Source organism: Rhincodon typus, chromosome 2 (genome assembly GCF_021869965.1).
Source record: "Rhincodon typus isolate 14 chromosome 2, sRhiTyp1.1, whole genome shotgun sequence".
In the NCBI taxonomy this organism is placed as follows: Eukaryota; Metazoa; Chordata; class Chondrichthyes; order Orectolobiformes; family Rhincodontidae; genus Rhincodon; species Rhincodon typus.
In genome coordinates, this window is record NC_063333.1 from 48,826,008 (window position 1) to 48,839,406 (window position 13,399).

The 13,399-nt window shown below is 41.3% G+C and overlaps 1 protein-coding gene across 1 annotated transcript in view; it reads left to right on the forward strand.

The window, feature by feature from the left end:
- LOC109913782 (A-kinase anchor protein 9-like) overlaps window positions 1-13,185 on the forward strand; it is a 26,009-nt gene extending 12,824 nt beyond the window's left edge. The window contains exons 5-10 of the mRNA XM_048607936.1: window positions 5,797-6,021; window positions 6,877-6,914; window positions 7,024-7,111; window positions 7,199-7,288; window positions 9,932-9,979; window positions 12,606-13,185. Coding sequence (XP_048463893.1) covers window positions 5,797-6,021; window positions 6,877-6,914; window positions 7,024-7,111; window positions 7,199-7,288; window positions 9,932-9,979; window positions 12,606-12,755 — 639 coding nt within the window. The 3' untranslated portion in view covers window positions 12,756-13,185. The remainder of the gene's footprint in view (window positions 1-5,796; window positions 6,022-6,876; window positions 6,915-7,023; window positions 7,112-7,198; window positions 7,289-9,931; window positions 9,980-12,605) is intronic.
- Window positions 13,186-13,399: the final 214 nt, after the last annotated feature.

Below are 13,399 nucleotides of genomic sequence, written 5' to 3' on the forward strand. Positions count from 1 at the left end.
TGTATCCTAACTTTACAATTATTAATTTAAACAAAGGCCCAGATTATCCAGTCTCTGACCATTTGGATATATGCCAGGGACCTCTCAGAAGTCCTGGTACACAGATTGTGTGGTAATTGCCCAGGATGTTTGAATCTCCGATAGGCAATTACCCAGCATCTGGAAACATCTGAAAAAGTCTCCAACTCTGAGTCAGAAGAGGGGTCTTTAGACTGTTCTTCCTCATTTAATACTAACTTAGGAAAAGTTAGAGTGATAAAACCCCAGTCTAACTCCAGGCTAACTATACTACTGCATCTTCCAAATACTCACACCGACTCTGCCTTATATTCAACCACCTTCCTCAAAACAGTAACCTGACAGTTCCCCACCCTGGACACTCCGGTGACCTCACAGACACAAGACCTGAACAAGTCCCCTGACAAGCCCTATCTCTCCTCCTTACTGGCCACAACCTGCTTCCATGGGCACACCAATCAATCCTTCACACCCTGACACACAAGCCCTGTCCTTATGGGCAGCCAACACCTACTCCACCAGACACCTGACCAATCTGTGACCTTTGCCCCCGCCCCCTCCTCCCACATACTGAGGTTCAGCAAGAAATCTCCTGTAAAGGGGTAAGTAGACAATCTTTTGAGTGATCTGATTGGGAAATAAGAATTCTAACCCAGATTAGAAGATTCGAGCCATTGATTGTGTGAAGTAGGAGATATAATTAATTGATGAAATAGATAATCAAAATTACAAAGACTCTCCAGTTTCTGTCATGGTTTCAGAATTTATGCAGCTTCATCCATATGTATTTATATGGATGAACTGGTGTCCAACCCCTCTCCTGGGAGGATGGGACAGAACTTGGAGATGTCAGCGGGTTTCATCACCATCTGTTGAGGCACCTTCTGCTCCCCCTGAATCCTCTTCCCTTAAATACATTCACCTTTTGCACTGTTAACTATTTCTGAAATAACTGCCTTAAAATCTCATATCCCTTCATCTCAGGGAATCATCTGTATATGACTGCCACGCCTATCATTGATCGAGATGGTCACACAATCTTACAACACTCAGGAAGCTTGACACCATCCAGGGTAAAGCAGCCCGCTTCTTTAGCACTACTTCCACAAGCATCCACTCCCCCCACCACCAACACTCAGCAGCAGCAGTGTGTACTATCTACAAGATATGCTGCAGAAATTCACCAAAGATCCTGAAACACCCCTTCACAACTCATGAACACTTCTATTTAGAAGGACAAGGGCAGCTGGTGCATGGGAACATCACCACCTGAAAGAGACAGTAGGAACTGCAGATGCTGGAGAATCTGAGATAACAAGGTGTAGAGCTGGATGAACACAGCAGGCCAAGCAGCATCAGAGGAGCAGGAAGGCTGACGTTTCCGGCCTAGACCCTTCTTCGGAAATGGGGGAGGGGAAGGGGTTTCTGAAATAAATAGGGAGTGAGGGGGAGGCGGTAGAAGATGGATAGAGGAGAAGATAGGTGGAGAGGAGACAGATAGGTCAAAGAGGTGGGGATGGAGCCAATAAAGGTGAGCGTAAGTGGGCAGTTAGTGAGGGGATAGGTCAGTCCAGGGAGGACGGACAGGTCAAGGGGGCGGGATGAGGCTAGTAGGTAGGAGATGGGGGTGGGGATTGAGGTGGGAGGAGGGGATAGGTGGGAGGAAGGACAGGTTAGGGAGGCGGGGACAAGCTGGGCTGGTTTTGGGATGCGGTAGGGGGAGGGGAGATTTTGAAGCTTATGAAGTCAACATTGATACCATTGGGCTGCAGGGTTCCCAAGCGGAATATGAGGTGCTGTTCCTGCAACCTTTGGGTGGCATCATTGTGGCACTGCAGGAGGCCCAGGATGGACAGGTCATCTGAGGAATGGGAGGGGGACTTGAAATGGTTCACAACTGGGAGGTGCAGTTGTTTAGTGCGAACTGAGCGTAGGTGTTCTGCAAAGCGGTCCCCGAGCCTCCGCTTGGTTTCCCCGATGTAGAGGAAGCCACACCGGGTACAGCGGATGCAGTATACCACATTAACAGATGAGCAGGTGAACATCTGCTTGATGTGGAAAGTCTTCTTGGGGCCTGGGATGGGGGTGAGGGGGGAGGTGTAGGGGCAGGTGTAGCACTTCCTGCGGTTGCAGGGAAAAGTGCTGGGTGTGGTCGGGCTGGAGGGGAGTGTGGAGCGGACAAGGGAGTCCCAGAGAGAGTGGTCCGGAAAGCAGATAAGAGTGGGAGGGAAAAAAGTCTTTGGTGGTGGGGTCGGATTGCAGATGGCGGAAGTGTCGGAGGATGATGCGTTGGATCCGGAGGCTGGTGGGGTGGTACGTGAGGACGAGGGGGATTCTGTTTTGGTTGTAATTGCGGGGAGGGGGTGTGAGGGATGAGTTGCGGGAAATGCGGGAGACACGGTCGAGGGTGTTGTCGACCACTGAGGGGGGGAGTTGCAGTCCTTGAAAAATGAGGACATCTGAAATGTTTGGGAGTAGAATGCCTCATCCTGGGAGCAGATGCGGCGGAGGCAAAGGAATTGGGAATAGGGAATGGCATTTTTGCAGAAAGGCCGGTGGGAGGAGGTGTATTCTCGGTAACTGTGGGAGTCGGTGGGCTTGAAATGGATATCGGTTTCCAGGTGGTTGCCAGAGATGGAAACAGAGAGGTCCAGGAAGGAGAGAGAGGTATCAGTGATGGTCCAGGTGAACTTAAGGTTGGGGTGGAAGGTGTTGGTGAAGTGGATGAACTGTTCAAGCTCCTCGTGGGAGCACGAGGCAGCGCCGATACAGTCATCAATGTAGCGGAGGAAGAGATGGGGTTTAGGGCCAGTGTAGCTACGGAAGAGGGATTGTTCCACGTAACCTACAAAGAGGCAGCCATAGCTTGGGCCCATGCAGGTACCCATGACCACCCCCTTTGTCTGTAGGAAGTGGGAGGAATTGAAAGAGAAGTTGTTGAGGGTGAGGACGAGTTCGGCTAAGCGGATGAGGGTGTCGGTGGAGGGGTCTGGTCGGGCCTGCGGGACAGGAAGAAGCGGAGGGCTTTAGGCCATCTGTATGGGGAATGCAGGTGTATAGGGACTGGACGTCCATCGTAAAGATGAGGTGTTGGGGACCTGGGAATTGGAAGTTTTGGAGGAGGTGGAGGGCATGGGTAGTGCCACGGATGTCGGTAGGGAGTTCCTGGACCAAGGGGGAGAAAATGGAGTCGAGATAGGTGGAGATAAGTTCGGTGGGGCAGGAGCAGGCGGAGACAATGGGTCGACCAGGGTAATCAGGTTTGTGGATTTTGGGAAGGAGATAGAAGCGGGCGGTGCGGGGTTGGGGAACGATGAGGTTGGAGGCTGTGGGTGAAAGGTCACCTGAGGTGATGAGGTTGTGGATGGTTTGGGAGATGATGGTTTGGTGCTCGGGGGTGGGGTCATGATCAAGGGGGCGGTAGGAGGAGGTGTCGGAGAGTTGGCATCTGGCCTCGGCGATACTATAAACTGCGCCTCCCTTGTCCATCCTCTCCAAGTTACTCACTGTCCTGACTTGGAAATATATCGCCTTTCCTGTAGTGTCACTATGTCAAAATCCTGCAAATCCTCCTTTAAGGCATTGTGGGTCTACCTACAGCACAGTGACTGCTGTCATCAAGGCAGCAGCTCACCTCCACTTTCTCATGGGCAACCAAGGATGGGCAATAAATGCTGGCAAGCCAGCGATGCCCATGCCCCATGACTGAACAAAATAAATAGTCCTTTCTGTCTGTTGAAGACGCACCCTTCTCCATTACTGACAGATTGGCTTTTGGCTTGAAAATTAGTTCTTTACTATTATTATTTGGCAATGCAAGTTCAAAAGTAGAGGAAAATGGATTTTAATTTCCTGTTCTGTAAAGATCAGAAAGTCATTTCAAACAATAAATTTGAGAAAAAAAAAATTCCTAAGAAATCATGTGACTTTAGTTAACAAGCAGCAAGCCTATTGAGGAGGTAATTGCACTGGTGTTTGCTGACTTGAGTTTTAAAGCCCATCAAAAGAAAGAGGGGATCCAGGAGCAAGTTCATTCAGATAGAAACGAGTTGTTTCAAAAGAAAAGATCCCTAATGGCAGAAGTGCTTCAACTGTCAATAGCAGTCTAACCAGTCAGGGCTGGGTAAAAAAAAACAAATTGCTTGTAAGAAATCCAGAAACAGTAGGCCATGGAGGTCCCAGACATAAGGTAAAAGAACCGATGTTAAGTAATGTGAGCTAAGTAAGCAGTTTGTTTAAAAATGTTACGAAAATATTTTAAATTTAAGGAATACCATTGTTTAAGTGCAGAAATATGTTGAATTGAAACCAAACACTGTCCTACCATCTGAACAAGGAGCTTTAGTGTGGAGACAAGGGTGATCCTTCACTGAATTTCCCAGGTCTATGAGGTTATTGCTGGGGCAGAAGTGTTGAATCTTTCTTTCTTTCTGATCTTTGCAATGAGTTTGTTTCAGATAATCATTGTATATTGTAATATCATTTGTGTACTCCTTTTGAGTAACAAACTTGTATGTTAAGAGCACAATGGCAGCCTCTTATGAACGCTTTCAGTTACTGACCATCACAATAAACTCAAAGAAAAATTAAAACTTATCAAACCAGCTTGGGAACCGACTTGTCCAGTACTGCCTTCATCTGGGACCCTAACACCTTTCTTGAAAAGTAGGAAATCTCTCAATTACAATGATGTCTGAAGTTGTTGAGATCTAAACTAAGGACTAAAAAAATGTGGAATTTTAGTGTCAAAAGCTCCACCTTCTGAATCCTCAATTTCCAACAAAATCACTCAGTACTATTGATCAGTGAGTGACATGTAAAGTTGAGCCTAGTGTCTATCCCCTAATCTAGTCATGTTGATACTGAGATGACATCCAGATCAACAAATCACCAGCAACCTAAGTATGACAGGTCATACACTTACTCCCCAGCTTTATAGGTTTTTGCTCACAAAGACTAAGACAGTTTATTTGCATGATTCTTCTTGGTTTAACTTGCATTAGGCCTTTCCTTTCCCAACCTTTGTTCTGGATACTGACTCAATTAGAATTCACACTTAGGCAAATCTTACAGTATTAATCATTATCACTGGAAATGTGAATACTTGTGTGTCTGCTCAGCAGATGACCATAGCATCAAGCTGTGATATCTGCAGTCAGAGAGCCTGCTTGCACTTATTATCAAAGACATTTGAGCAAGAGAGTCCTGCCATTCTAATCAGAGATCTTCAATGTCTTTCATCATAACATGAAATTTATGTCAATGAACTTGCAGTGACAAAACATTTCCTTTTTGGAACACTTGAGGCAGTTCTTCTTTGTCTTCCATTCTACCTTCTCATTCACAATTTCTTTAAGCTTTCATCACCTTTTCTGTGTGTTGTAATCTTTTACATTTCCTTGAATATTTCTTGCCTCTTATTGCTACATGCAAATAACTGTTTCATTTAATCATCTCATTCTGCTGTTAAGCACTTTACAGATTATTCTATATGTTTCCCAATGTGTGTATGTTGGCTCTCATCCCTCTTGTTGTTCTTTCCCCTCATAAAAGAATGATATAGTTTCCACATTTTAAACATTAATTTATCTGTTCTCTGTACAGTTGCTGTCTATAACTGGTACTGCTTCAAGACCTCACTGTTTCTGTTTCATTTTTAGTTCTGTTTTTGTTGTTGCTGTTGTTGCATTGAAAATTTGTAATATATTTGCAGCATACACTTGGTGGAAAAAATCTAGACTGTCTATTAATAATATATCTCCTTGTTTCATTTAACAGGAGAACCTTGAATGCATGGGTAAACAAAACTTATTGGTTTACATATGCTTTGTTGTAAGTATCTTTGAACAAGTTCTGTTGGTTATTTGTCACTTAATTTCAATACCTCTGAAGTGCATCTCTCTCTGTTGCAGTCCTGCCGTCTTCATTTTAATCATTATCTTATCTTGTTGCGATGGCGTTCGACGTAAAGCACCTTGGAACATCATGCTTCTTTTATTATTTGTAAGTTATTGTATAAATTAATATTAGTATTTTCAATATTACACTCAGTGAAATATTACTTTAGTTTCTCTGGAGTCCATAATAGGGCCTTTGATCTAAACATGGGGTCAGTGTTTGAACCCCATAGTTGCTTATCTGCTCAGTTCATCTCTAACAGTTAGCATGTGTTTCTTTTGATGCTCCAATGTTGAGCGCATCACTGTGATGAATGCCTTACCCCAGAGCTTCCCAAAGTGGGGGTCGGTCAGAACAACAAGTGGATCATTAGCTAAAATATTGGGATCTCTCTCCCCCACCCCACTCTCACAAATCTTCTGTTCCCTCAAGCCACTCTCATCGATGATTTTCTCACTCCCAACGACCTCTCACATTTTTCACTGAGGGGTTTCAATAATTTTCAATCCTCAAAATGGGATCACCTTGGAGAAAAGTTTGGGAAGTGCCAGTCTACACTGTTGAGGGCAGATAAAAGCTAACTTGCAATCTTGTTAATAGTGGTTGCACCACTAAGGGAAATTAATTACAAATAGTACAAATTCAGTGATGTATTATAATTCGGTTATCATGTCTCTCACCTTCCAACTTGTCTCATTTCATAACCACACTTAACAGCTTCTTGATGGCAAGACTGTGTGGAAATCAAAACCTCCTGCTCTGATGGTCACAGCCAGTTTCTGAATTTGTGGTCCATGTCATAGATCTGTTCACCTTTCGACACAGGTTGGCACTAAATTGCCAGATTCAGTGCCTGTGATATTGGCAGGCATGATGTCCTTCAGATGGCATAAATAACATTCACTTTGATTTAAACCCTTCAGAAACTAAGTCACGATGTGAAATTTCTTTCATTTGCAGACTATTCTGGAAGGCTTGCTGTTGGGAGCTATTTCAGTGTAAGTCTTTATTTTGCTTAAATTACATCCTTTATGCAACATTAATCAAATGTATGGATGTAATTTTAACTTGAATCATTTAATGTTTTATGTTTTTATTCCTTCTTAGTTTTTATCGCGCTGATGCAGTGATGTGGGCTGTTGGTGCAACTGCATTTGTGTCGCTTGGATTAACACTATTTTCTCTGCAAACCAAGGTACCATTTACAATACTGTACCAATTCCTTCTGGTGTTAAACTGCTCATTGCTGAAATCTAAATAGTTCAAATCTTTCTTTTTTCAGTGGGACTTTACAGCAGGAAGTGGAGTTTTATTCGTGGTACTATTGGTTTTAGTGGCATTTGGGATTCTATGTGCCATAATACAATCATTTGTAAGTTCTTTTTTAAAACTTGTGATTACATTGAGAAGTTTAATTTTAGAAAATATAAAATGATGTCTTCAATCATTTCTTGTAAAGGGCTAAATATGAAAAATGTGCTGCATATGTTGAGGTTTCATATCAACACACCTATATTTATTGTTTGAGAGCACTATATGTAAATACTAAAAATATTTCTCACTGGGCCATGCTAAGGTAACATTATCCAGTTATATATAGTCATTTGGAAAGAATCATCTAGTAATCATGAACAAGTCATATTGATGTTATCCTATCTTACATTAGATTTTCACACTTAATTATCACTCATTTGCATTATACTAAAATTATTTTTCTATTCCCATCTATTTTGAAATTATTTGTCTTTTTTCATTCCACCCTGCCCATTGTTTGCTTCCTAGTCCCTTCATACACATAACCTCACATTCCCTAGCAAAGATTTTGACCAACATATTCTTTATAATAATTTGATGTTTCCTCAAAGAAGCGGAAAAGAAGACATTTAAAATAAAATGTTCAACTACAAAATGGATAAAGGGATGTTGATAGATGTCCTATAATATGGAGATTCAAAAGACATTGATAAGGTCCCATACAGGAGGCAGTTTATCAAAATTAAAGTATATTGTACAGGAGTTAGAGTGCTGGCATGGATAATGGACTGGCTAACAGACATAAAACAGAGAATAAGAATAAATGGGTCATTTTCATATTGGCAGACTGTGCCTAGTCTGGCACTGCAAAGCTCTGTAATTGGGTCCCTAATGTTCCTAATAAATATCAATGATTTGGAGGTGGGGACCAAATGTAACTTCTCTAATTTTGCAGATCATACAAAGCTAAGCAAGAATATATGTTGTGAGGAAGATGTAAAACATTTTCAGGAGAATCTAGATAGGCTTAGTGATTGGACAAGAATGTGGCAGATAGAATATAATGTGGGAAAATGTGAAGTTATCTGCTCTGATAGGAGGAACAGATGTACCGAATATTTCTTAAATGATAAGAAGTTGGAAAGTGTAGATGTGCAAAGGGACCCAGGTATCTTTGTCAATAAGTCACTGAAAGTTAACATGTAGGTGCAGCAAGAGATTTGGAAAGCTAATGGAATGTTTGCTTTTATCACAAGAGGATTTGGGTACAGGAGTACTGAAGTCTTGCTTCAATTGTACAGGAGTTTGGTTAGACTGCACCAGAGTACTGTGTGCAGTTTTGGTCTTTTATCTCAGGAAAGATATTGTTGCTATAGAGAGATTGCAACAAAAAATCATCAAACTTATCCATGGGATGGCAGGAATGTTTCCAGAAGAAGGTTTTGGCAAACTGAGATTGCATTCCCTAGAGCTTTGAAGAATGAGAGGTGATCTCATTGAAACATACAAAATGCTTAAGTGGATAGACATGGCAGATGCAGATAGGATGTTTCCCCTGACCCAGGAATTTAGAACCAGGAGACACAATTTAAAAATAAAGGGTGCCATTTAGGTCAGAGATGTGGAGACTTTTCTTTTATTCGGAGGGTTGTGAATCTTTGGAATTCTCTAACCCAGAGAGCTATGGTAAGTCAGTCTTTGATTATATTTAAAGTTGAGGTTGGTGAATTTTTGACTATCAATATGATTAAAGGTTATGAAAATAGTGTGGATTAAAAGCATTGAAGTGCTGATCAGCCATGATCAAATTAATTGACAAGGCAGGCTTGATGGGCGAAATGGCGTGTTCCTATATTCCTAGCAATGTCTGTGTGTGTGTGTGTGTGTGTGTGTGTGTGTGGTGTGGGATGCCTACCAAAGTAGAGGAATTTTACATGGTGATCATAACATACATATGAATAGGAGACAGGTATATGATATGATGAACAGCTCACTCTCCATTAAAGATAATGGGAAAGCAACTAGATTTGTGTTTTGTATTGGTCATTTGATGAAAGAATCCAATCAAATGTGGCTACTTACATAGGAGATATTTTGATTATTTGTGAAATTTAGTAATTGCAATACAATATGATTATAATTGTATTTCAAATATTTCGAGTACAATGTTGCCTAGCATATCTTCAAAAATACATTGGAGAGGATCCAGAGGAAATAAACAAAGTTTTAGAGTTATTGAGCTGGCATCATGCAAGTGAACTACCATGGAGTGCGGACTATAAAGGTAAATGTTTAGCCCAATTGCGATTTGAATAATATATGTCTGAGCTGGAAATTTGATCAAAACTGTAAGCACAAAATTGGAACACAACAGTTTAAAGATTATAGTTCTGAATAGTGAATAACAGTTACCAATTTGCTCTCTCATCACAAAGTGATCATAAGCTCATATTAGGGAGTTGAAGACAGGTATCAGTGGTCCCAGCAACATTCATACACCACAAATTCCCAATGACCTCTGTGCTCACATTTCCGATGTGTGCTCCAAGGGTGCCTGATTCCACACTGAATCATGGAATCCCTACAGTATGGAAGCAGGCCACAGTTTGTGCAAAATTGTAAATGGTCCATTAGAAGAAACCTCTCCGGCCATAGTATTGGATTTTTACAGTATGCTGACCAAAACATATTGCATAATAAACCACTATATTCAGAGAAAGTACATCAGTTTCAATTTAAATTATTTGTATTTTTCCTACAGTGGCTTCAGATTGTTTATGCCTCCTTAGGAACATTGATCTTCTCGATTGTAAGTATTTTTCATGTCTTGTCTCTTCAGATCACAATCTTCTATATGCTCTGTAAGCTTTTCTCACACATTAGTACAATAACTGTGACTTCTATCTGTAACATGGAGTGAAATATTTCTGTAATGCTCTTGATAGAAAATTATTGCCAGGACATTTTACTTTGAATACTGCTGCATTTGCCTCTTAACTATGATTATTTCTAGTTCCCATCCCCTGGCTGCTCTTTTCAATTTTTTCACATCAACTGTATTCTTCCCTTTCAAGGTTCTTTACAGCCATTTTTATCTTATTTATTTCTTTTTACATCTTCCAGCAAAACCATTTAACATTATGTTTCTTGAATCTTTGCTTAGTCTTTGGAACACTTATCGTTTATATGCTCAGCAAAATACCCTGATAAATATTCCACTTGACCTCAATTGAATTTTCTTGAGAGCTACGCTCTTGTCAAATTGGCCACACTCAATATCTTGCATTTATATAGCATTTGCAACAGAATTAAACATCCCATGGTGTTTCATAGGGTATCAGAAAAAACCACCAAACCACATAAGGATCTCATAGGGCAAATTAGAAATAAATTGGTAAAAGAGGCAGATGTTAAGGAGTATCCTAAAATAGGAAAGTGAGGTAAGGAAGGAATTCCATAACTTAGGGCCTTTGCAGATAAATAGTGGAGCAATTAGATCAGGAATGCTCAGGAGAACAGAATTGGACAATCTAAAGTACTTTGGAGTGTTACAGGCCTGGAAGAGATTAGAGATGGGGAAGGAAAAAGAGGCTGTTGAAAACATCAACGTATACTTTAGAATTGAGGTGTCACTTAACAAGAAGCCAATATTCATCAATGAGAACAGAACTTGTGAATAAAGACACAGGCAGCAGAGTTTTTGATAATCTTATGTTTAAGGAGGGTAGAATCACAGACCCTACAGTGTAGAAGCAGACCATTCAGCCCATATCAACCATCTCGACAGCATCCCATCCAAACTCGCTGCCTTACCCAATCACTGTAACCCTGCATTTTCTATGGCTAACTAACCTAGCCTGCACATCCCTGGACACTATGGGCAGGTTAGCATGGCTATTCCACCTATCCTGCACATCTTTGGACTGTGGGAGGAAACCCACACAGACATGGACGGAATGGGCAAACTCCATACAGACAGTCACCTGAGGGTGGAATCGAACCCAGGTCCCCAGCACTGTGAGGCAGCAGTGCTAACTACTGAGCCACTGTGCCACACATGATGAGGGAGTGCACGAGAATATTCAAGTTATGAAGTAATGAAGGCATGCATGAAAATTTCAGCAGCAGATCAGCTGATGCAGATGTAGAGGTGAGCGATGCAATAGGAAGCTTTAGTGATGGTGCAGCTATGTGGTTGAAAGCTAATCTCATAATATGACATCATGTTTGCGAACAATTTGGTTCAGTTTCAGACGGTTGCTAGGGAGTGAGCTGAGGTCAGTGATTAGGGAATGGAGTTTCTGGTGGGACAGTAGACAATGGTTTTGCCTTTCCCAATAGTTAATTGGAGGTAGTTTCTGCTCATCCAGTTACTGGATGTTAGACAAACCATCTCACAATGGAGGGATTGAGAAAGGCAGTGATGAAGTCGAGCTGGGAGTCGTGAAAACACATGTGGAGACTAATACTGTGTTTTGTGATGATGTCATCGGGGTAACATGTAGGTAGGAAATGGGAGATAGAGACGGGGGAGCCAAAGCATGGGGGACACCAGAGGCATTGGCACTGGAGCAGAAAGTGAAGACATTGCACCTAATTCTCTGGTTACAATGAGTTGGATAAGAATGGAACCCATTAGCTGGACAATGGTGGGCAGAAAAAGGAGGAAGATGATGCAGTTAGCTCTGTCAAAGATACAAACGGTGAGAAGGAGGCAGAAAGACTGTTTGCCTTTGTCACAATTACACAGGACTTAGAGACACTTTGATTCTGTGGTTGGAAACCTGATGTGATTTATTCAAACATTCAGGTCCAGGAAAGATGAGCATCAATTTCCTTTTATTCAGGTTTGCTCTTTCCAAGCTGCTGTCCATTGATAGAAATTGTGTCTGCTTTATTGAGTGAATGGTAAAGATTCCACAGTACCATTTGAACAATTTGAACTGGGACAAACTGACTATTCATCCCTATTGCAGTTGGCCGGATAAGGCTCGTGTAGAATGACCACCATTTTCATCTATGTATTAGTCATGGCACCAAGGGTAATTCTTCTTTTTGTCAATCTTCATGTATATTGTTTTATATTTGGGGAATAGGGGACGTGATGGAAGGATTCACAGGCTGATTAGAACTACACCATAAATTCTTTTTCCATGGCCAACAACTCCTGGCTGGGACTTGAACCCAGAGCTTCTAGTTTAGAGGTAGAGAGCACAAGGTCTCCATCCAAAAGTAATTGATAAGGAGCTATAAAATGCTATTGTACTATTTAAAAAACACCATGATATGGCTGAAATTTTGCAGGAGCATTATATTAGCCCCTTGCAATAGTGTCATAGCCAATTGATGGAACTCCTGCTAAGCTACTTTTACCTCAGCACATTTAACATATTTTAATTACAAATATAAACTTCTCTTTCTATTTGTTTTTTTAGTACCTGGTGGTTGATACTCAATTAATGCTGGGAGGAAAGCACAGATACAGTCTGAGCCCTGAGGAGTATATATTTGCAGCATTGAATCTCTACCTTGACACCATAAATCTCTTCCTTTTCATACTCCAAATTATTGGCCTGAGTCGTTAGTATGTTTTTAAGAAAATATATTAAGCATATAACACACCAATCGTACATTCAGCTAATGCATATGATTATTTATAGGTGATGCTTTTTGTAAATAAAAGCTGTTTTTCAGAAAGCAAATATCTGTTCAATTAGATGATGATGGGAAAAAAAGTACACTAAACTTCCAACAGTTGTGGTTCTGGTTTCACTGCACCAGTTCAAAAGGATAAGAGTTTTAAATGCCACACTATAGAACCCAAACAGTGTCCATAACTTATGGCATACATAAACCCATTATCAAAATTCCCCCAATAAGATAAATTTAGAAAGAAAACAACTGGTAGGTACCCAAATTAAAAGATATCTTGAGTAGATTTGTAGCTCGAGTTGTGAATATTGTGGTTGGTTGGTTCGCTGAGCTGGTTTGTTAGTCCGCAGAAGTTTCATTACCTTGCTGGGTAACATCATCAGTGCAGCCTCTGATGAAGCGCTGTTGTGTTTTCCTGCCTGGTATTTAAACTCTGGGGTCCGTTGGAACTGGTTACCTCATTTCCGGTTTTTCTTCGCAGTGGTGTACATATAGGGTCTAGTTCTACATGTTTATTGATGGCCTTCTGGATGGAGAACCAAGCCTCTAGAAATTCCCGTTTGGCCTGTCCTAGGAT